At 42.5% G+C, this 23325-nt stretch overlaps 1 protein-coding gene and 1 long non-coding RNA gene across 10 annotated transcripts in view; one reads left to right on the plus strand and one right to left on the minus strand.

Moving 5' to 3' along the window:
• The window catches only part of LOC115856575 (uncharacterized), a 367268-nt gene extending 356582 nt beyond the window's left edge, over positions 1-10686 (minus strand). For both annotated transcript variants that reach the window (XR_009559664.1, XR_009559663.1), the window contains exon 1: positions 9854-10686. This is a non-coding gene — a long non-coding RNA (uncharacterized lncRNA). The remainder of the gene's footprint in view (positions 1-9853) is intronic.
• MTDH (metadherin) overlaps positions 9599-23325 on the plus strand; it is a 53577-nt gene continuing 39850 nt past the window's right edge. For 7 of the 8 annotated variants that reach the window (XM_030862954.2, XM_030862956.2, XM_030862959.2 and 4 more), the window contains exons 1-2: positions 9599-10309; positions 23185-23286. In XM_030862954.2, coding sequence (XP_030718814.1) covers positions 9929-10309; positions 23185-23286 — 483 coding nt within the window. In that variant the 5' untranslated portion in view covers positions 9599-9928. Of the gene's footprint in view, positions 10310-10679; positions 10809-23184; positions 23287-23325 lie in introns of those variants that run through there. The other variant, XM_070044046.1, reaches the window with a different exon arrangement.

Here is a 23325-nt window from a genome sequence, read left to right on the forward strand (position 1 = left end):
CATTCTAAGCCTAGAAGCCAGAGCAGGAGCAGCCTTGGAGAATATGTTTCACTGGATGAAACTTGTGTGCCGTTCCTACTTTTCTGATGCACAGCCACCAGGTACTCACCTTTATACAACGCAGCACCCAGGCCCTGCCCTCCTTAGCTTAATGCCCTCAAAACAGCCCATGGTCATCAGACTGTATTGTTGCTGACGTACTTACTCAAACTTCTCTTACTCCCAGTGTGCAACCAGTTAATGAGATAAACAGGTCAGTTATAACTGGTTATGAGCTAAAGAAGACCAGAGGTACAACATCCCACTTCCTTGCCCTCCCAGAAGACGTAAGAGACTGTGGCTTTCACAGACCACATCTTCACCTCTATGGCTTAACCTAAAGGAATGCCTTCAGTGGTAGAAAACTCATGCCACGGGAGCCAGAAGGAAGTTATGGCATCTCAAACTTTCAGAGGTCCCCAAGGGCTATCATAGACAACTAAGTGAAATACGTCCAGGTAAGACTTGGAGGAATCCTCAAAGAAGCCCAAGCATATGGCTACTTAGTCCTGGTCTGGTATCAAACCTCTCAAGCCATTGTGACTCTGGTGTTTCAGGAGGTGGCCAACACTGGTCATTCCCTCACCACCTGCTGAGCTTCTGATGCTCTCAAATGGAACCAGAGCAGGGAAGCATCATGTGACTGTTCTCCCTACTGAGGTGGGACCCCTGACCTTTCTAATCATCTTTTTCTCTGGTCTACTTGGGAAGTAGCCCCATGCTTTCCGGGCACTTCACTTGCTCTCAGGCTGCTCTCTTCTCCCTCTTCCCGGACAGGCTCACAGAACCACAGCAGAGCACTGGCCAGGAGACCAGAGAATGCTACTTTCCTCCAGAGCAGCTGTGGTTAAGGTGGACGCTGACGACGCCTGATGACAGTCTTCCCTGTGCACAAAGTCAAGGCATTTTCTAAGGTTCAACAGAGAAGTTCCAGCTAGTGAAACCCACCACACTATACTCTTAACTGAAACTTGGCTACTCAAAGCATTTGGCTTACTCAGTAACACTGATTCAACCATAATATTTCAGAACAAAGGAGAGCCAGAAATTTCCATACACATAGGTTGTTCATTGTTTTCATACAAAGTGTGTTACTCTAAATAAATTCAAAGTCCAAAGATTTGAAAGTCAAACAATAGACTTGCAAGTTAGAAGGAGCATTTCCATTGCTGAGACCCACAAGATATATAAAATAGCTAATTAAACTTCATCTTCTAGACTCGGTTTTTGACATATTGTCTACATTTTGCTTATGATATATAATTTTGTTTTTCTTTTTTCCTTCACAGTTGAATCCACAGTCAACCAGCTTAGTCCAATGAGTGCTCATCTGACCGAAGTGTCACAACCTTTGGCATGCCGTATCCATCTTCTCACGTTCCCTTAAGAAGTAAAACCCTGAGTTTTAGCTTGTAAAACTTGTAGCTATGTTTGGCCATATGACTAAGTTCTGGCCAACAGAATACGAGCAGAAGTGACATATACAATTTCTGGTTGCGCCCCTTAAATGGAAGATGTGTCTTTTCATCCTACTCCTTCTTCTCCCATCTTAGTGCCTAAAAGTTAGATGTGTTGACAAGCCATCTAGGACCAAGCAGATGAGGTTAATATTTTAGGGCCATTGGTGGAACTGCAGGATGGAAGGAGCCAACATATCAATATTATGTGAGAAATTAATCAGACTTAAATTCTATATTGTTCTATACTGTTTAAACCCCTGTAAGTCTTTGTTAAAGCAGCTCATCGTGTATCCTAATTGAAACACTTTACAATTCCACTTGTATTACATTTAGAATTTATGCTTTTGGTTACTAATTGCACTTTCATTTTCTCTAGCTGTTGCAGAGTATTTCAATCAAGGAGCAACAAAACATTCAAAGAAATATACATATTTCTGTACAAAGAGGGATGGTAACTTTGCTAAAATTGGTAGATGTTAACATCATATGATAGTTCAAAATGGTCATTTTATCAGCCAATTATAAATTCCAAATTCAGGGAACAAACCCTATTCTCAAGATTATGCACAGTGCTGTCTACTCGCAAAGAACCATTAACATAGTCTGTTAGGGAAAGTGCACCTAAATATTGAACTTCATTCTTGTTGGAACAACTAAAGCACAAACTAGAAGAAAGCATTCCAGTCATTCAAGATAAATGATTTCCTGTTGCTGAATCCTCTTAGGAGATACAAACAAATTACTCTCAATCTATATTTAACAACCTTTTCAGTTTCGGTTTTAAAGTTAGCTAAGAATAGTTTGCTCAGAAGAGATAATGGACATGTTCAAAAAGTTTCTGATATAAACTGAGATCGTTGTAACTACAAGCAATTTCAGAAAGTAGATTGCTATGAGGCACAAATTTGCACTCATAAATAATTCAGTTAGAGAACTAAGTGAGAAAGTTTTGAGAATTATAAAGATAAGGAAGCAGTCAGAAAAAGAGAAATAATTTTGAATTAAAGAGCACTAATGCTAGAAGTTTTATTTCACTGTGATGCCCAATAAGACCATAATTTCTGTTTCTACTATGGCTACCACAAATAAAAGACAGCGAAGATAGAAGCAGTATTATTAGAAGAGGAGAAGAAATGTGTGTTTCTACTCTTTCTAATTCTTTTTTGGGCTACCAAAATTGGGTGAGAGAGGTAAGTCAGAAAATAGAAGCCCTAAATGTTGATGGATGAGAAAGAAATCACATAGAGTTCAAAGAAGCCGTAAGGAATATCTGGAAGAAACTACGAGGACTTTCAGTTTTACAAACTATGAATAAGTCTTAAGAGGTATCTCATTGCAAAATGAGGATTCATGCTAATAAATTAACTTCTCTCAACTTCTCTTTTTTCCACTAATGGAACAGTGATCATCATGTTGCGCAAAAACAGAATGCCAGTCATCCATGATTCTTCCCTCCCCTTTATCTCACCTTCTTACTGTCACTCACTGTCACACTTTCACTTCATTTCCACTGGGTTTAGGCACTTGGTCCCTCACATCCCAGACCACTGCAACAACCTCCATTCCACCCCACTCTCCAATCACCACATCTGTTAATTCATCAGTTGATCAAATATTAATATTAACAGGCAGTGCAGTAAGTGTTAGGGGTACCACAGTACACAAGTAAGATGCCCTTCCTGCCCCCATGGAGCTTATGTTCTAGCCAGGGATACCAGCAAATCAATTTTATGGTATTCTTGCCCTTAAAGACTCTACCCCAGTGGTGCCCAACCTTTTTGGCACTAGGGACCGGTTTCATGGAAGACAATTTTTCCACGGGGGTGGTGGAGGGAGGGGAGGGATGATGGTTCAGGCGGTAACGTGAGCAATGGGGAGCAGCAGATGAAGCTTTGCTCACTTGCCCGCTGCTCACCTCCTGCTGTGTGGTCCAGTTCCTAACAGGCTGTGGACCGGTACCAGCCCATGGCCCAGGGGTTGGGGACCCCTGCTCTATAGAACAATCCCAGGTCTTATCCTGTGTTATAGACCGAATTGTGTCCCCTCTAAACCTCCTACATTGAAGCCCTAACCCCCAATGTGACTGCATTTGGAGATACTGCCTTTAAGGAGGTAATTGGGGTTAAGTGAGGTCATAAGGGTGGAGCCCTAATCCAATAGGACTAGTGTCCTTATAAGAAGAGGAAGAGACACCAAAGATTTCTCTCTCCCCCTGCACACACACAGATGAAAGGCCATGTGAACACACAGTGAGAAGGAAGCTGTCTACCAGACAAGCAGACAGGAGAAACCAACCCTGAGGGCACCTTGATCTTAGACTTCCAGTCACAAGATCTATGAGAAAATAAATTTCTGTTGATTAAGCCATCCAGTCTGTGGTCTTCTGTTACATAGCAGCCCAAGCTGACTAAGAAATCCTATTACTCTTATTCTCACCAGACAGGCACTATTCTCTAATACTAGCCCTCAGCTCCAGGGAAGCAAAATTCTCCAAAGACACACATCTTCTTTTCTGTTTTAAACCTCTAACCATGTTACTACTAATCATCAATATTCCTGACTGTTTTAATAAAGAATGCCATTATTTCTTTTTTTTTTTTTTTTGTACGGTACTGGGCCTCTCACTGCTGTGGCCTCTCCTGTTGAGGAGCACAGGCTCCGGACGCGCAGGCTCAGCAGCCATGGCTCATGGGCCTAGCCGCTCCGCGACATGTGGGATCTTCCCGGACCGGGGCACGAACCCGTGTGCCCTGCATCAGCAGGAGGACTCTCAACCACTGCGCCACCAGGGAAGCTCTCATTTAATTTTTGTCACTTAAATTACAAAGTATCTCAGGCATACAAAAAGTAGAGATAAGGAGCACTCTTTTACCCATAACTTAATTTAAGAGATAAAAACACTATAGATTCATTTGTAGCCCCGTGTATACTCCACCCCAATCCCATTTCTCTCTCTCTCTCTCCCTACAAATGAGTACTATTCTGACTTGGTGTTCATTATTCCCATGCATGGTATTACATCTTTATCTATAAACCTATTTTTTTTGTTGTTGCGGTACGCGGGCCTCTCACTGCCGTGGCCTCTCCCGCTGCGGAGTACAGGCTCCAGACGCGCAGGCCCAGCGGCCACAGCTCACGGGCCCAGCCACTCCGTGGCATGTGGGATCTTCCCGGACTGGGGCACGAACCCACGTCCCCTGCATCAGCAGGCGGACCCTCAACCACTGCGCCACCAAGGAAGCCCTATAAACCTATTTTTTAAACTTTACATACATGGTATCGCAATGAGTGTCCTTGGACATGTTCATTGTTGCACAGCATTCCACTGAATGGATACACCACAACTTTCATATTTGTTACCATATTCACCGTCTTTTCTGCTTCCCCTGGCCCCTGCCCTCATGCCCCAACCAGTTTTTAGTTCCACCCAGGTTCTTAGCAAATTCTCCAATCTTTTAAAGAGGCTTGGAAGTATCCTGGCCCTTTCAGCAACACACTCATAAACTATCTTTCAGCTTAGCATACATCTGCAGAGAACTTTATTATTTACTAATTCTTACAAAATTTATTCTGAGGGTAACCCTTTCCTGACCATATCTCCAAATTCTTGGCACACTCAACTGTATTCCCTGCTTTACTGTAAAATCCTCCTCCTAGGACCTCCCTGGTGGCGCAGTTGTTAAGAAGCCACCTGCCAATGCAGGGGACACGGGTTCAAGCCCTGGTCTGGGAAGATCCCACATGCTGCGGAGCAACTAAGCCCATGTGCCACAAGTACTGAACCTGCGCACCACAGCTACTGAAGCCTATGTGCCTAGAGCCCGTGCGCTGCAATGAAGAGTAGCCCCGGCTCGCCGCAACTAGAGAAAGCCTGCGCGCAGCAAGAAAGACCCAACACAGCCAAAAATAAAATAATTTTTTTTAAAAAAAATCCTCCTCCTAGGTATATAATCCTGTGACCCAGGAGTTCATAATGTCAATAGCCTCCATTTTAAAGACCCAAATCAGCATTTTTCTTTCATCAGCCCTGAAAGTTAAGCTACTTGAATGGAAGCTTCCTGCATTGTTATGGACTGAAAGTTTGTGTCCCCCTCCCCCCAAATTCATATGTTGAAGCCCTAACCCCAACATGATTATATTTGCAGATAGGGTCTTTAAGGAAGCAATTAAGGTTCAATGAAGTCGTAAGGGTGAGGCCCTGATCTGAGAGGATTAGCATCTTTATAAGAGACACTAGAGAGCTCACTGGCTCTCTCGCCACCATGTGAGGACACAGCAAGATAGTGGCCATCTGCAAGCCAGGAAGAGAGCCCTTACCACAACCCAACCATGCTGGCCCCCAATCTTGAACTTCCAGCCTCTAGAACTGTGACAAACTAAATTTCAGTTGTTTAAGCTACCTAGTCTATGGAATGTTGTTACAGCAGTCGGAGAAAACAAACACACACTAATCCCAAGAATTGATCACAGAGTATATGAAGAAGAGGAGCAACCAAGGGGTCACGAACAGGGAAGACTGGGTTCTACTATGAGCTCAGCCACCCTGACACTGTGGTACGAGCCCTAACCCTTTGAAGCTTCCTTTTTCTCTTCTATGAAGTGAGAGGCCTTAGGTAGAACTTCTTCAGGTCTCTTAAAACTTCCAAACTAAGCATTAAATCACATACCGTGGGCTATGCCTCAGGCAATGACAGTGCCAGGATTTTACCCTCAAGAACTTATCATGAGGAATTCCCTGGCTGTCTGGTGGTTAAGAACCCGGCTTCCAATGCACGGAACACAGGTTCGATCCCTGGCTGGGGAACTAAGATCCTCCATGCCGTGGGGCAACTACTGAACCGATGTGCTCTGGGGTCTGAGCGCCACAACTAGAGAGAAGCCCATGCACTGCAAGGAAAGATCCCATATGCTGCAACTAAGACCCGCACAGCCAAATTAATTAATTAATTATTTAATTCTTTAAAAAATAAAATAAAACTGATTTTAAAAAGTTACTATGGATATTCGCAAAGCTATTTAGTTACAAGCATATTCATGACAGAATTGCACTTAATGGCAAAAAAACAAAAAAAACTTGTAAATAACCTAACTATCCAACAATAAATTATGTTAAATAAATTACAGTAGAACCAGATCATAGAATAAGTGAATATTTATTATGCAAACCTGTAAAAAAGAAAATTTTTTTGATAATTAACATCAAGGATATAGTGCTGAGGACTTCCCTGGTGGTGCAGTGGTTAAGAATCCGACTGACAATGCAGGGGACACAGGTTCAAGCCCTGGTCCAGGAAGATCCCACATGCTGCAGAGCAATTAAACCCGTGTGCCACAAATACTGAGCCTGTGTTCTAGAGCCCGCGAGCCACAACTACTGAAGCCCATGTGCCTAGAGCCTATGCTCCACAACAAGAGAAGCCACCGTAATGAGAAGCCCGCGCACCACAACAAAGAGTAGCCCCCGCTCGCCGCAAGTAGAGAAAGCCCGCACACAGCAAGGAAGACCCAATGCAGCCAAAAATAAATAAATAAATAAATGGATATAGTGCTGAGAAACCTTAAAATCATAGATTGGTAAAAACTTTGTTAAAAATCCTATCAGTGGGAATTCCCCGGCAGTCCAGTGGTTAAGACTCCGTACTTTCATTGCCGAGGGCGAGGGTTCGATCCCTGGTTTCAGGGAACTAAGATCCCACAAGTCGCGAGGTGCGACCAAATAATAAATAAATAAATATCATTAAAAAAAAATCCTATCTGCGAGCATGGAGCATGCCACCCCTATACACAGCTGTTCCACATGGGTCATTTTTCAAAAAACTTCTGTGAACTGTTTTATTGAGGTATATTTGACATAAACTACAATATCTAAAGTATACAATTTGGTAAGTTTTGACATACATAAACCCATAAAACCCACAGACCCATAAAACCATAATAATAAAGAGAACATAGCCATCACTCCCCAAAGTTTCCTTGTGCCCCTTTTAAACCCCTCCCTCCCACTGCTTCTTGGTCCCACTCCCCTCCCCAAGTCACCACTGATTTGCTGTCACTATAGATTAGTTTGCACTTTCTAGTTTTATACAAATGGAGTCATACAGTACATACTCTTTTTTTGCCTGGCTTCTTTCACCTTCTTTCACTCAGCGTAATTATGTTGAGATTCACCTATGTTGCTGCATGTATTTATGTCTGAGTGGTATTCCATTGTATGGGTCACTCTGACTCTCAGAATAAGCAGTTTTCATTCCCAACCCAGTTGCCTCCAGGAAAGAGGTTTCAGAAATGACGTTTTATATTTCTCTTAACTTTGCCATGTCCAAGGAATTAGGATTCTGAGTTTACTTAGGCCAGGCCTGATAGTAACTCTTTTAGACACAGCTTGCTTTGTCTTTCAAAGCATTCCTTCCTTTAAATTTTACCTAAACTTCATTCTGCTGCAAGTTAATAAACCTAACTTTGTGGGGCTACTGGTATGTTTCTGGTGAGCTTCATCAGGTGGGCTTTATCAAGTGACATGAATGTTCATGACCACATCAAATGCAAAACAGTAAACAGTGTATGACTCCATTTTTGTTCTTAAAATAAAAACTTAAAAAGATGACTACAAAGTTATATATGAAAAATGATTATACCTGTATTACCAAAATAAACATTTTATTTTTAAGATCAAAGGAGAGTCACGGAAAAAGAAAGATGACAGGATTTTACATAATCAATACTTGCTAGGCTGCCAAAAGAACAGGCAAACCCAGCTACTATTATTGTATAATAGCTTAATTCATAAATCCACAGGTGCTAACCTAGAATGGGCAGTGGAACTTCTTAGGAAAGTCATCATCCTTCATGTCTGTGGAACCAAAACATAAATGTAGAATGATAAATCTACTTTCATAAACAAGTGGAATTTGGAACCTTTTAGAGATGAAGTAGTTCCAATGACATCTTTTAAGTTTTGGCCTTGTAATTTACACAACCTTTAATTATAAGTCTGTATAAAGCTTCGCAAGAGTAGCAGTTTATTTTTATTATTTACCAATTAAATAATTACCAATTATTTACTTTCTATTCTTTGAGAAAGCCTGTTTTTAGTTCACTTAAGACACTTGCTTACATGCTAATTATCATTTAATGATAAAACACCAGTTTCCTTACAGGGAAATGTAACTTGAAAACCCTACGGCAGCCCCGAATACCATCTTTGTAACTGAGATCTGAAAATTCATTTCTTACTAACGCTACCCAGATATGGTCAACACAGCAAAAAAAAACCCCAGAATTTTGCAAACTCCTTTTGTGATCTTGCCCAAAAGCTTAAAATAAAACGCAACAAGGAATCTACCTCTACATGTAAAACACAATCCAGTATGCCTCTTATTTCTTATTAAAGCTACAAACGAGTAGGAAAAGAATACTGCCCATGGGCTTTCCAACTTTTGAATTCTGGCGACTAATACCAGCGAGAGCAAGAGCGAAGGAGAGAAACCACGTAAAAGCGCCCTACCCAGGCAGGCAAATGGTAGACACGCAAGGTGGGTAAGTTGGCCGTGAAGAGACAAACCCAATTTGTGAACTAAACCTACGCGCTCAAAGAAGAGTGACCGGTTTCAGACTCGGCTGAGCCCACCTGGAAGCATCTAGTTTCCGGTGACCCAGGGAGAAAAAGCCGCTTCCACCCCGACACCACTACCAGAAAAAGAATGGAGAAAAGAGAGCTACTAGGGCAATTTTGACCCAGACCCCGTGACCCGGTTCCTCACTCTTCGCCCTCTTCCACACCCCACAACCCCCAGGCTTCGCCGAGAGCCCCTCCCCTGGACTCATTCAAAGCGCCACGTCTCCTAGCTCCGGGCCACCAGCCATCCCGCAAAGACTTCCTCCGGTTAACCCCTCCCAGCCACCCGCCCAGAGTCACCGATCCCCAAGGCTCGGCGCCGCCACCAGGCCCGAAAGGGTCACCGCCAACTGCAGCCGCCGCGCGCTAGCTCTAACGGCTCCAGCCCCGCCCGGCCTCGCCCGCGCCCACGTGACACCCCACGCCCCGCCCATCGGCGTCCACGTGACCCGCTGCCCTGCTCCTAGTCTACGCTCGCTGCGTGGATCGCGGCCGGAGCCGCCATTGTTCCGCCGAGGGAGGACAGCGGGGCCTGGCCCTGGCGCGGAGACGCCGCTTAGCGGCCGCCGCTGGAGACACTCCCTCCCGCCGCCCCCCTCCTCCTGGCGGCGGCGGAGTGAGGCTGACGGGGGCACTGGGAGCCCCCTGTCCTCCTGGCGGCGGCAGCGGCCGATCCCCGGCTCCGGCGCGAGGGGCGGCCGCAATGCGCTCGGCCTGAGTTGGTCCGGCCTGGCCTTACCTTGCTTCCCTTGACTGTTCCACGGCGTCTCTGCGCCCCGGCGTCATTCTGCGAGTGCCGCTGACGGGAGGGAAGATGGCTACACGGAGCTGGCTGGACGAGCTGGCCCAGCAGGCCGAGGAGGGCTCAGCCCGGCTGCAGGAAATGCTCTCGGTCGGCCTAGGCTTTCTGCGCACCGAGTTGGGCCTCGACCTGGGGCTGGAGCCGAAACGGTACCCGGGCTGGGTGATCCTGGTGGGCATGGGCGCGCTCGGGCTCCTGCTGCTCTTCCTGCTCGGCTACGGCTGGGCCGCGGCTTGCGCCGGCGCCCGCAAGAAGCGGAGGAGCCCGCCTCGCAAGCGGGAGGAGGCGGCGGCCGCGCCGGGCCCGGCCGCTGACGACCTAGGCGTGCTGAAGAATCTCAGGAGCGAGGAGCAGAAGAAGAAGAACCGGAAGAAATTGCCGGAGAAGCCCAAAGTGAGTAGGAGAGGAGTGGCGGGAGAGTAGGGGCGAGGGGCCAGCGTGGAGCTCCTCGAGCTTGCGGGAGGCCAAACGCGAGCCGCCCCAGCCGGGAATGGAAAAGGAAAAGAGTGAGGTTAGTCGAGAGCCGGGACGCAGTCTCCCCAGGCGGAGGAGGTGATCGGTGGACACGTTTCTTGGAGAACGGTGGAAACTCAGGAAGCACGGGACCGGTGGGGAAGATGAGTGTAGAGGAAGGAAGTTAGACAGTGTGGGGTATGTTTAAATAGAAGCGCCCGGCGGTCAGGTCATTTTCGGGAACCTTGACCGCCGGAACGACATGCCAACGTCCCCGAGGCCTGCTGGGTCGGCTGCATGTGTGTGCGGAGGCTGATGGGACCTGACGGTGGGGAAGTTGTGGCAAGACTGCGCCGGGGAGGCAGAGCCTGGCTCAGGTCACACTGAGATGGGGAGATACGGCGGCCTGCAGACTCCGGGGCTGACTCCAGGCTTAAAGGTACCCAGGTCTGGACGCGCTTCCATTTTAGTTGGGACTGTTGAAGGGAGACGGTGGCCCCCTCTCATTCCAGTGCCTGTGGCAAGTGGAGGCCGGACCTGGAGCAAGGCAAGAGGGGGGTCTGTTTTCTCGGGTACTCGGGGCTCCGGGGCCCCCCGAGAGAGCGCTCAGGCAGGTTCGGCGGAGCGGTGTGGGCGTTTTGAAATAGAGTAAAGGGATGACAGAGCAGAAAGGCGCAGGCTGCGCGAGGCGTTCCGGCACCGATTTACCGGGCCACGTGTGGAAATGCAGAGAGCATCACAGCTGTTTTAGCATGCCTTCGCGTTTCATTTCTGCGGCCTTTATGGCCATTTCCCCGCGGTTCTCCCATTGGAACGTTCATGGTTTTATTCATTTAAGAAAGAAAGTACCGTGTAGTTGAACAGGGTATGGAGGGTGTGCAAAATGAGAAGCAGCTCCTAACCTATTTTTATAGCCACTGGATTTAGCTCTTCCCCTTTTCAGTACGATAAAGTACAATACTGTGTGACCTGCGCTCTGATTTTTGCTGGATACTGAGAAGTATACACGTGAGAGTTAAAGTCAGGCATGGAAACTAATACAGGAGACAGATTCAAAAATAATTCTAAAATTTTGTAGACTGACAGGTGCTGTAGAGGTGTGAGCAGTATAAATGAGGGTTGGAGAGTGGGAGACTATTTGCATTGGAGGCGTTTAGGCAAGTTATTGGAGGAAGTGAGATCTGAGTTGAAGCTAAAGTAATGAGAGTATGGTTGGTAACAGTACAAAGGATAAGGTTGTAGTAGAGATGTGACAGGTCACAGTTACTGCATTATTAGGTCTAGATTAGACTTGCTGATTAAGAGGATGCAAGATACATGCAAGACCTGGAAAAGGATACAACTTTGTCAGTGTGAATACCACCTTAGGTTAGGAAAAGAGAAAATACAAGTGACTTGGAACATAGGTAATTATATTTAAACTTGTAGAGAGTATCAAGGATTACCAGAAAGTAATGTTATGGTGGAAATAAAGAACCTGGCTCCAAGACAGGAAAGAAGGTGATCTTGAAAAAAACACATACATAAATAAGCCTAGGACCAGTGTGGATGAAGCAGGGTGTGAAAATTTCAAAGCCCTGTTTGGGACGTCTGGAATTTCAGATAGACTTGGGTCAAGAGACAGGTGCTCCAAGAGCCCACATGAAGTGCATCACAACACTTGGATGACCCATCTGAAGAAGGAACACAGACAGGCTCCTTTGGAACTTGAGCTGTGAAATATGCTTATCAAACTTAGTACTTATTCCTTCTCCTTTTCATTTGAGTTAAGGAAAGGGGAATGAATAAATAAATCCAGTATTATCTTTGGGGAGTGGAGAATGGGAAGACTAACGGAGTGGTTGAATGTTAATCACGTGAGAAAACGTATTTGCCTACCTAATGGTAAAGTTGTGTTGGAGAAGTTCATCAGCACAAAACTGGCTTTCAAATGTTTTTGCAACCTACAGTGAAAACATTTTACATTGCAATACCCCCCACACATATATCAAACTATTCTATTTGTTTTTCTTTAATGATATTTGTGACCCACTAAATTGGTTTCATATTTGATTATGAAGCGTGACCCACAGTTAGAAAAACACTGCTTTATAGGGTTAAGAAATATAAGCTTCCATTTATTTAGTTAGTACTCATATGGTTTGCACGGTGCTAAATATTTACTTGGGGAAAAGCAGGATACTGCTTGCAAATTGAAGGCAGTAAAAAGGAAAACAATATTCATATGTCTCACAGTGAAGGAAATACAAAAGTAAAAGCTTAGTTTTTCCCCAGGGAGCTGCTTATTCCAGTTGTGGAAAAAGATATCAGAAAACCCTAGTGTGGGCCCAGGTGGCCAGGAAAAACCTTATCACAGAATTTGACTTTGAAAGTGGGGAGGAGCAGGATAGTGGGAGAGACTGAAGAAACAGCAATGGCTCAGGGGAGGAAGACTTAACTCTGTCAGCCTGGCAGGAATTAGGACCTCTAAATTTGAGTAAGGCATTTAACCATGCTCCGATTAGCTTATCTTGTTTATAAATTGAAGATCTTAGTTGAGTTAAAACACTGCAGGATTCCTCAGCGTGTTAACCCTAACTACTTGCAATAGACTTACTTTGGGGGTTTTTTTGGTCGTGCCACACGGCCTGTGGGATCCTAGTTCCCTGACCAGGGATCCAACCAGCGTCCCCTGCATTCGAAGCATGGAGGCTTAACCACTGGAGCACTAGGGAAGTCCCTGCAATAGAGTTACTTCGAATGCTTGTTAAATGGTGTAGATTCCTGAGTCCTACTACATATCTTGTAAATTCAGAATCTGTGGAACTGGGTTCAGGGAATCTGCATTTTTAACAAGCTCCCTTGCCTATGAGTTTGAAAATCATTCCCTGCAATAGGGCCGTAAGATCCATAGTATAAGAGAGATTTCTAAATGGAGTCATGTTTAATCTTATGATCCATCTTTTATTACTACATCATTCTGATAAACATTTTAAGATATACTTAATTCTGATTCAAGTGGAATCAGTGATGTCAACTACTGCAGTTTTTTAAAAGGACATTCCATATTTGTTTAAATATTTTATTTTCGTCCTTTCAGTCCATCCTTTTTAGTTTTCTCTTAAATCATTCCAAATTTTACAACTCGAATTTTCAAAATTTGTTTCTAGTTGCCTTCTTTTATTTGTAGAATAGATGTTGTTTAGCTTTTTAAAATCTATTCATAAGCATTTTTTTTTAATTCTTATATCAGTTTGCTTTTTATCCCCTAATTTCTTGCCATAAGTTTTGGGGGGCATGAATTGCAGTTTGTTCCCCTGTTAAAAGTGAAGGGAGTGATGAAGGGGGCAGCACTTTTCACTGGGCTTAGCTCTTGGCATTTTTGGAAATCATTGTTCTCATACATGTATTTTTCATGACACCTAGTTCATTGTGAGTGTTAAATAGGCACTCAGTAAATATTTTTTGCTTGACTTAATCTGTGCAGTGATATGGATGGATGTAAGATCTCAGATAACTGATCTTTAACAATTGTTGCTTTGAATTTCAACTGGAAGCAGGTAACCAAGATCATCGTCAAAGAAAACTCATTTTAGTGGACAAGTTTTTTTCATATTAGTTTAGGAATTTTCATAAAGATTTGCCATAGTGCGATTGTTAATATCTATAAGCTCAGTAAATAAAAGAGTAGTGTTTTGTCTTGTTTGCTACTGTATAACCTTGCACGGTGCTGGCAGTCAATAAGTAATTATTGAATGCATAATATAGTAAGATGTCCCACCAAAGTATTTATGCAACATACTCCTATTTTTCATGCCTAGTAAATTCCATGTGAGCCACCTTTTTATTTTTACAGTGGAAAATGGCTGTGTTTGCCTCATCTGGCTAAAATTTTGTAAGGTCCATCTTTCTACAGCCAATAAATCATTCTAATAGTATGCTGTGTCTTTTGTAGTCATTACTTCTTTTCCAGTTTCACTGCCACTGCCCTGCTTTTGGACTTTATTACCTTTTGCTTAGGCTGTCCTAAGCATCCTAACTGGTTTTCCTGTTTCCAGTCCCTTTGTTGCCAATCCTTTCTACGCACTCATGCCAGCTAAATCTTTTAAAGCCCAGTTCTGATCATGTGACTTTCAAGTTCACATCTTTTCCGTAGTTCCTCAGCACCTGCTGAATAAGATCCAGTGACATGGCACTCAAGCCTTTTCATGATCTAACCCCATCTTAGATTTATCTCATACCATTACCCCTAAGACATTACCATTAGCTAGACGTCAGTGTCTCTTTATTCATATTATCTTTTTCTATTCATATTATTTTTTTCTAAAAGGCCTGTTTTTTCTGTATCTCTACCAATTTCTACCTATCCTTCAAGGCCCAGCTACATTGCTGCCTTTACTATAAAGCCTTCTCTAGCTCTCCAGCTAGAGTTAGTCTCTCTTTTTTTATGTTTATTTTATATTTTTTATGAGAGCTGAAACAAGAAGGCAGAGCATTGCCTGGGAATGTGCTTGTAGGATGACTCAGATCTTTTCACAGCTATGTGCATGCCCAAGAATGACAAGTATTGATTTTGGGGTTAGAAATAAATTTTAGTGAGTAAGCAAATTTCCAATATGGAATCTTCAGATAGTGGTGATCAACTGTTTATTTGCCTGTGTCTGTAACTGGACTATTCCTCTCATCTCCAAAACCTCATGTCTAGATGTACACTGAATTTCTTCAATTAGAAACCTGATGTTTGTCTCAAAAACTTTAACATCGCCAGAACAGGGCTTATAATTCCCTGCCCCCTCCCAGTCTTCCCCATTTCTATAAATGGTAAATGACTCTGCCATTCCTTCAGTCATACAAGCCAAAAATCTAAGAATCGTTCTTGGTTCTTCTCTTTTCCTTACCTCCTCATCTTCACCTCATATCCTAATCCTTCAGCAAGTACCATCAGTTTTATCTCCAAAACATATATTTAGTCCAGCTATTATCACCTTAACTCACTTGTACAGCAGTAGCTTCTGTTGGCTGCCCCCAGTGCTTCCTCGACACCCTAGTAAGGAGTCTTTTTAGAAACAAGTCACAGGGGCTTCCCTGGTGGCGCAGTGGTTGAGAGTCCGCCTGCCGATGCAGGGGACACGGGTTCGTGCCCTGGTCCGGGAAGAGCCCACATGCTGTGGAGCGGCTGGGCCCGTGAGCCATGGCCTCTGAGCCTGCGCGTCCGGAGCCTGTGCTCCGCAACGGGAGAGGCCACAACAGTGAGAGGCCCGTGTACCGCTAAAAAAAAAACCCACAATCTTGTCTAAAACGAACATTTCAGTAGCTTTTGCATTTAAAATCTAAACTTCTTTCCTATATGGCCCAACACCTGCTCTTTTTCCTAAGCAGTTTTGAGTTGGTTTCCTCTCATTTGCTACCTTCACCTATAGTAATCTTTTTCAGTTCTTCAAACTCTCACAACCCAGTACCTTTACATGAGCTGTTATTAACACTTCTGGAACCATCTTGACCCCACTGTTCTAATCAGCCTTTAGATCTCACTTTTAAAACTCACCTTCCCAGAAAATGCTTTCCTGATCACCCTATTTGAAATAGGCATCCCCTTTTATTTTCTGTCTTAACCTCTTATATGTGTTTCCTTTATTGTAGTTTGTAAATTGTCTAGTAACTTATTCATTTACTTTTGCTCAGGGTCTTTTCTCTCCACTAGATTATAAGCGTTGATATGGGATAGCAAGCAGTGACTGGCATATAACAGCCTTTGATAATTATTTGTTAAACTAAATGCTGAATGAAGTATCTAAAATGACATCTCACTGTTTATTTGAATAATCTAAACTGTTACGGGGCTAAATAAATTTGTCTTTTAAGATATTCTCAATAGAATTATGTCTTTTATTCATAGGTGGTAGTTTTGCCATGTCATCCCAGGTATTACTAAAGTTACGTGTCATCTACAGGGTTTTCTTTTTCCCTTTAAGTCACTAGTCCCCTTAGTTTTAACTCTTAGAAGAATACTCATTTGATTTAAAAATCTTGAGTGATAGGTAAAACAAACATTCCTGATTTTACCAAAAGGAATCTTGAGTTTCAGAGAGATTAAGTGACTTATTCAAGGTCATAGAGCAAAGGCATTTCAAAGGCAAAACAATATCCTGATTTCTAGTCTAAGAACTCACTGTTATTTCCATTATACCTCTCTGATTTTTTTTTAACCTCCCATTTTGATAGCATGTTCCAGGATATTATATTGCATTCAGAGAACAAATCTAATTTTCTCAGTGAATTACTTTATTGCTTTTAAATTTTACTTTTAGAATCAGAAGTTTCTGCTGAAAATTATAATGACCTTTACAGAATCTCCAGAATTTTGCCTCTATTTGTTTGGTTACATGACAGGACTTTTTCATCCTGTCATTTTCTTCTGCCAGAAGCCTTGCAGAAAAGACCTTCAATAGTTCTGACAGAAAAGACCTTAAATAGTCATGCTCATCTTAAATACCAAGAGCAGCAATAAACCCTCCGAACACTTGTTTTTGTTGCACTTTGGCTTTATTGAGGAATGTACTACTTCTCAAGGTTGTGAGAGCCTTGAAAACATTTTTAAATGATTGTTACTATTATTACTATTCAAACAAAATCATAGGATCTCTGTGAGGAGTTGGTGTTATCTGACCAGTTTTATTTGGCCGCGCCGCACGGCTTGTGGGATCCTAGTTCCCCGACCAGGGATTGAACCCGGCCCTTGGCAGTGAAAGCGCCGAGTCCTAACCACTGGATCACCTGGGAATTCCTCTCCAGTTTTTAAATTTACTCTGTTTTCTTTCCAGCTATGCTAGTGGTTTTCAAACTGTTCCACAGAATGCCAGTATTCCAGAACGCATCCATCAGGATCTGAGAAAGAATTACATGGATATGTGTCTGCTGTATCACCTGTAATCCTTATCTCAGTACCCATCTGACATAAAGCCTTGAAAACCAAAGCTGTATTTACCGTTTCAGAAATCATCTTTAGAATAATTTGGCCATGTGATAGGTATTGAATGTCATCTCTCTAACCTATAAAAGTAGCCCTGAGCATCCCAGATGCAGTCAACAAAGAGATGTTTTGAAATCCCTGAAGAGGATTTAGTTTTGGCTAGCTGTTGAGAAGGCACAAGGATCTTTACCCTAAAGGAAATAACTCAGGATATATAGCAAGATTTTGCAAATTTGATTTATAGGCCATATTTGTAAGATTATCCTCTTAGTTTTTAGGAGTTTAAAATTGGGGGTGAATTTAAAAATAAGTTGGTAAATTACTGTGACTGAAGCTGTAGTTTATGTGTATGTTTAGTTTACGTAATTGATATGTGCACAACATTTGGCAGGAAAAAACACACAATTTGTGTTTTCACATAAATGACAAGAAATTATTCTATCTTGAATATGTATCAGCATTCTTCACAACTAAAACTAAGAAACTGACAAAGACTTAGTCTTGTCCGTTAAATGAGATAATGCATGTGCTTGGCACATGGCAAATACTTGGAAATTATTAGATCTATCAGCTAAAGATGATATCTCTTGAATTTCCATGATGTCTTGCCTTTATTTTTTTTTATCATGGACATAATATGTAGTCTTATGCTTCCTGTATGCTCAGTATAATTTCCAGCTAAGAAAATTAAGACTCCGGTGAAGTAACTTGTCCAGGGTGATAGACATTTGGGATTCAACCGTGGTCTCAGCTTGCCTTCAAAACTCATACTCTTCTCCTTAAAGAGGCTGGGGAATGGGGCCGGGTGGAGGGCGGGGCGGGGGGAGGCAGAGTACATCTTTTGTCTGTTATTTTATGTGGACTTTTTTTTTTTTTTTTTTTTTGCCATACGTGGGCCCCTCACTGTTGTGGCCTCTCCCGTTGCGGAGCACAGGCTCCGGACGCGCAGGCTCAGCGGCCATGACTCACGGGCCCAGCCGCTCCGCGGCATGTGGGATCCTCCCGGACTGGGGCACGAACCCGTGTCCCTTGCATCGGCAGGCGGACTGTCAACCACTGTGCCACCAGGGAAGCCCTGTCTGTTATTTTAGTGTGCGCTATTGTATACCTGTGTTCTTCCTTTGCTTTGGTCGAAGCTTCTCAAGGGCAGGAATCGTGCCTCACTTGTCTTTGTTTCAAGTTTTTAAGGGTTCTGCATATTACTCTACTGAGTTCACTTACTGGATATTGAGTGAATGAACATGAATGATTATTGTGTAATTTTTTTAGAAAACAGTGAAACTGTAAGCAGCTTTTTAAAAAAGAAAGATAGTATGACATGTCTCTAGAGCAAGCCTGGACTATTTTTAGCCTCTGAGAGGATACATTTACTCATCATTTGTATTCTGTTAACTTCCCAAAAGAATTTGTGTCTGGAGCATTGGGCCCATTGGATACATGTACAGTTTGTTAGCTGTCTTGACCACCAGGACTTAACGTTTATTTTGAGCTTGCTAGTATGAAAAATGACTTGAGTGCTGGAACATGGGATGAGGTTATGGGTCATCATAGCTTTGGAGAGGAAAGGATATTGAAGGAGAGAAACTGTTTCTTGAGCAAGTAAAGTATGCTTTCACATGTTTTCTCATTTACTGTCACTTTAACAAGTTACATAAGACAAGTTACATATTTTCTTCATATTTACAGATGATGAAGTTGAGGGCTAAGTCAAGGAAAATGCTTAAAGTCACAGTGATTAAATATGGAAGTTGGGCCTTAATCCCAGGTTGTCCATTCCAAAGCCCGTAGTCTTTTCATATTTCACTTTTTTTTTTTGGTAGTTAGTAGACTGCCCTTCTAGTTTCTAAACTTAAGAAGTGGACTTCCCTGGTGGTGCGGTGGTTAAGAATCCACCTGCCAGTGCAGGGAACATGGGTTCGGGAAGATCCCACATTTCGCAGAGCAACTAAGCTCATGTGCCACAACTACTGAGCCTGCGCTCTAGAGCTCACAGGCCACAACTGTTGAGCCCACGAGCCACAACTGCTGAGCCCGCAAGCCACAACTGCTGAAGCCCAGGCGCCTAGAGCCCATGCTCCGCAACAAGAGAAGCCACTGCAGTGAGAAGCCCACACACTGCAACAAAGAGTAGCCCCCACTTGCTGCAACTAGAGAAAGCCCACACGCAGCAATGAAGACCCAATACAGCCAAAACTAAATAAAATAATTTTTTTTTTTTTTTTTGCGGTACGCAGGCCCCTCACCGCTGTGGCCTCTACCATTGCGGAGCACAGGCTCCGGACGCGCAGGCTCAGTGGCCATGGCTCACGGGCCCAGCCGCTCCGCGGCATGTGGGATCCTCCCGGACCGGGACACGAACCCGTGTCCCCTGCATCAGCAGGTGGACTCTCAACCACTGCGCCACCAGGGAAGCCCCTAAAATAAATTTTTTTTAAAAATTAAAAAATAAATAAACTTAAGAAGTTTCCAAGTAATTTGAAGTCATGGTTTTTACATTTCGTAGCTAAAAATAAAATTTATATAACTAAGTGGAAATAGGATTCTAAATGCTTTCATTTTAGAAGTGTCAAATGTTAAACCTTGTATATGCTTACCTTAGCTATAGATTCTTCTGCAATTTAGAATCAGTTTAACAGATATATAAAGGCCACTCAAATGGAGTAGAAGTCTATTATTAAGCATATCTTCTTATTCTGAACCTTAAAACTCTCAGAGGGCAGATTCCTTTCATATGTCCTTGACCCTGAGGTCCCTATGTGATGCCTTGTACTTAATTACTTAATAAATGTTTATGAAATTAGTAAATTGGAGATTGACTAATGTGAAGAATTTTATTGAGTAGTTATCAAATAAGACCCTGTTCCCCTGCTGTGTGGCCCCCTCCTCCATTTTATTTTCCTGATTGTCAGCTAGGTGTCTTCATTCTGCCTTATCACCCTCCCAACACACACACACGTTCTTTTGTGAATGTATTTTTTAAAAGGATCTGGGATGGGAGTTGAGGGAATGTTTAATAACAAGGCTGACATGGCATTATCTACAAGTTTATCCATGTAAGGAATGATTATATCATTTTTCTGTTACTGGTTGATTTTCACCAAATTTGAAGGACATTTTGGGGTGGTCTAATTTAAAATATAGATTGCATGCTGTATATAAAATTAACTTTGGTTGGCCCTGGAGGGGAACACCTCAGAATTTTCCAGAGAATTTTAAACCGGGGTACAGCAAGAGGCCCATGTAATTCTAACCTGTAGAAACAGCACCATATATATTATAAAGTCTCTGATCAGAGAAGATACTTTCATGTAAAACCCAGCATGGAAGTCATATTGGATTTGAAGTGTTAGTTTGCGATTAGTTCTTTTCACGTGAGCAGATCTACATAATATGCTTCCATTTAGGGATTTGCTAATTTAAATGTGGTTAATGCTTTACCAGGACAAGGCTTCCTTGACCAGCTAGTAGAGATCAGATTAGTGCTGTTGATAGGTAGGAGAGGCACAACCATCAAAGTGTATCCTCTTTTCCTGCTACCTAAGAATGCTGTTGACTTTTCCCTTGGGATAGGGGGCTTATTATTTCATGGTGTCAGGCATTTGTGGGGAGCTGTTGGTGACTTACGGAACCCCAATAGTTATGAGACCTATATAAAGCCCAAAAGTTAGTGGAAAATTGGGAAATCTGCATAGGCCAGAGCTGCAGTTCTAGCCGCTACATAAGTTGTTGCAAAGAAGGAAGTAAAATTGGCACAGGTTGGAATGTGGGACCACCTTTGGCTTGCTGATCATTGCAGAGCCTATGAAATGGAGACTGAGTGTTCCTCTGCTGGTCACTGATTGAGGACTTCAGACTTTGTATTTGTCCAGAAGGAAAGATTTTTTCATCTTTCATTTGGGAGGCTCTATCAGCATTGTTTGCAGTTGTCTCAAAGGAATTGCATTGAACTTTTTAGCGGTTTTTAAGATAGTTTTTAACCACTTAATTTCACCTTTTTACAGTTACTGTATAAATTAAAATGACTCAATTTAGTCATTTACATGAGTAAAATGGAGGTATCATATAAGTGACTATGATAGTTTGCTGAAGGGATTAGTTAAATGAAGTTTCATAGATGTGAGGCTTGTGAGCTGCCACGTGAAGAGAGGGAAACTGTGGACTTAGAGCTGTAAGATTGGTCAGTTGGAGTAAAGCTTACATGGAAAGGTGAGGATGACCCCAGAAAATCAGAAAAAGTAAGTTTGACTAGTCTGAAATAAGAAATGGCATACGAGAACTGACAAGTAAGATGGTGATACGGGAAAGTAGAATTAAATAAAGTTTTATGTTCCTGGTGTGGATATGGCTCTAAGCCCAAATTCCTTTCTGGGGTTTCTGACCTTTCTCAATGCATTGTCTCCTCCACCCCTCCCTGCCCCCCCATATACATAAACACAGAGAAATGAGAAGAGACAGCATTAAAGTGGCAAAACAGCCCAGAGGAAAGAAAACCAAACCGAGAGTGAGGACACTTGGTTTCAACATTAGCTGTCTGACTTTACCAAGTTGCTTAAGACTCAGCATATTAAATTTGAGTTAATTAGGAATTTAATCAGCTAAAAGACAGCTTTTGTTTGGATTTTTCTGCCATAAATCTTTGGGAAGCCTGCAGATTGGGTTTTGGAATATTAATGGTTTCTCTTTCCAACTGCATATCCCTGATAATTTTGCACAAATGCAGGTAATGTCACATTAGAAAAACTTTGAACATTCATACTGTTTTTGTTACTATAACTCCGCTGTGATAAGTAATCTGGTGGAAATCTGTTCTGCAAGAAGTAGAAATAAAGCAATTTAAACTAGTATATTGATTTACTAACTTACTGTGTTGAATATGAGAAGAATGGGCAAGTGAAAAGTAGTAGTAAGATCCAGAAAGAAGAGGTTAGAAATACAGATACCTGGGAGATACCTGGGCCCTTTTCTTCAAAGTTCTGAATCTAAGTATATTTCTGGTGATGGGGCTCAGAAATGCGTCATTTAAAAAAAAAAAAACCCAAACTGGTGATTCTGATTAAAAGCCAGAATTGGTGTTCAGAGACTTAATTCTACTCATGAACACCTCTAAGTGCTGTCATTTTATTTTGGGGTTGTTAGGAAAACTGAGGTAGCCTTTTTATGTGGCAGTGGGTTAGTAAAGCTTCTTAATCCTAGAATAGTAGAGCTATTAGATTGTAAGATTACAGGGGACATTAGCGATTATCTAATACAGAGACCAACAAATTGTGGTCCATGGACCAAATCTGGCCCTCCACCTGTGTTTGTAAAGTTTTTTGTAACACAGAGGTACTCATTCCTTTATATATCATCTATGGCTGCTTTTGTGCTACAGTAGCAGAGTTTTGTAGTTGCAACAGAGACTCCATAGCTCACAAAGCCTAAAATATTTTCTGTCTGGCCCTTTACCAAAAAAAGTTTGTGGACTTTTGAATAGATCAGACCTATCACTTTTATAGATGTAGAAAAAAACTCAAAGATAACGAGTGAAATACTCTGAGATTACACAGCCAATTGGTGGTCAGAGTGCAAAGACAATTTAGTTCTTTTTCCTGCTTCCATTCCACTATTTTTTGTTGGAGGTACTGATGCCTGGGTGAAATCAGAAAATAAATTTGTGGTACAGTTTTGCTTATAAGTTCATTCTTTATTATATTACAAGATGTAGTTCCTAGGGACAATAGTCTTAGATAACACAGCTGTACAAAAATCTTTTTAATTTGGGTCGGGGGTAGAATTTGATTGTTGTATATTCTGTGTCCTGAGTACAAATCTTTGATTTGCTCTGCCAAGCAGTTTGATAACAGAATCCATTATTGTTGCTGTGCAGCCAAACGGACGGACCATCGAAGTGGCTGAGGAAGAGGTCGTCCGAACTCCTCGGAGTGCAGCAGCTAAGCAGCCATTAGAGACACACAAGAAAAATGAAAAGGTCAGTTGGGAGCATGTGAAATTATATGCAAGGCTCTTA

The sequence above is a fragment of the Globicephala melas genome, chromosome 17, assembly GCF_963455315.2.
Source record: "Globicephala melas chromosome 17, mGloMel1.2, whole genome shotgun sequence".
Lineage (NCBI taxonomy): Eukaryota > Metazoa > Chordata > Mammalia > Artiodactyla > Delphinidae > Globicephala > Globicephala melas.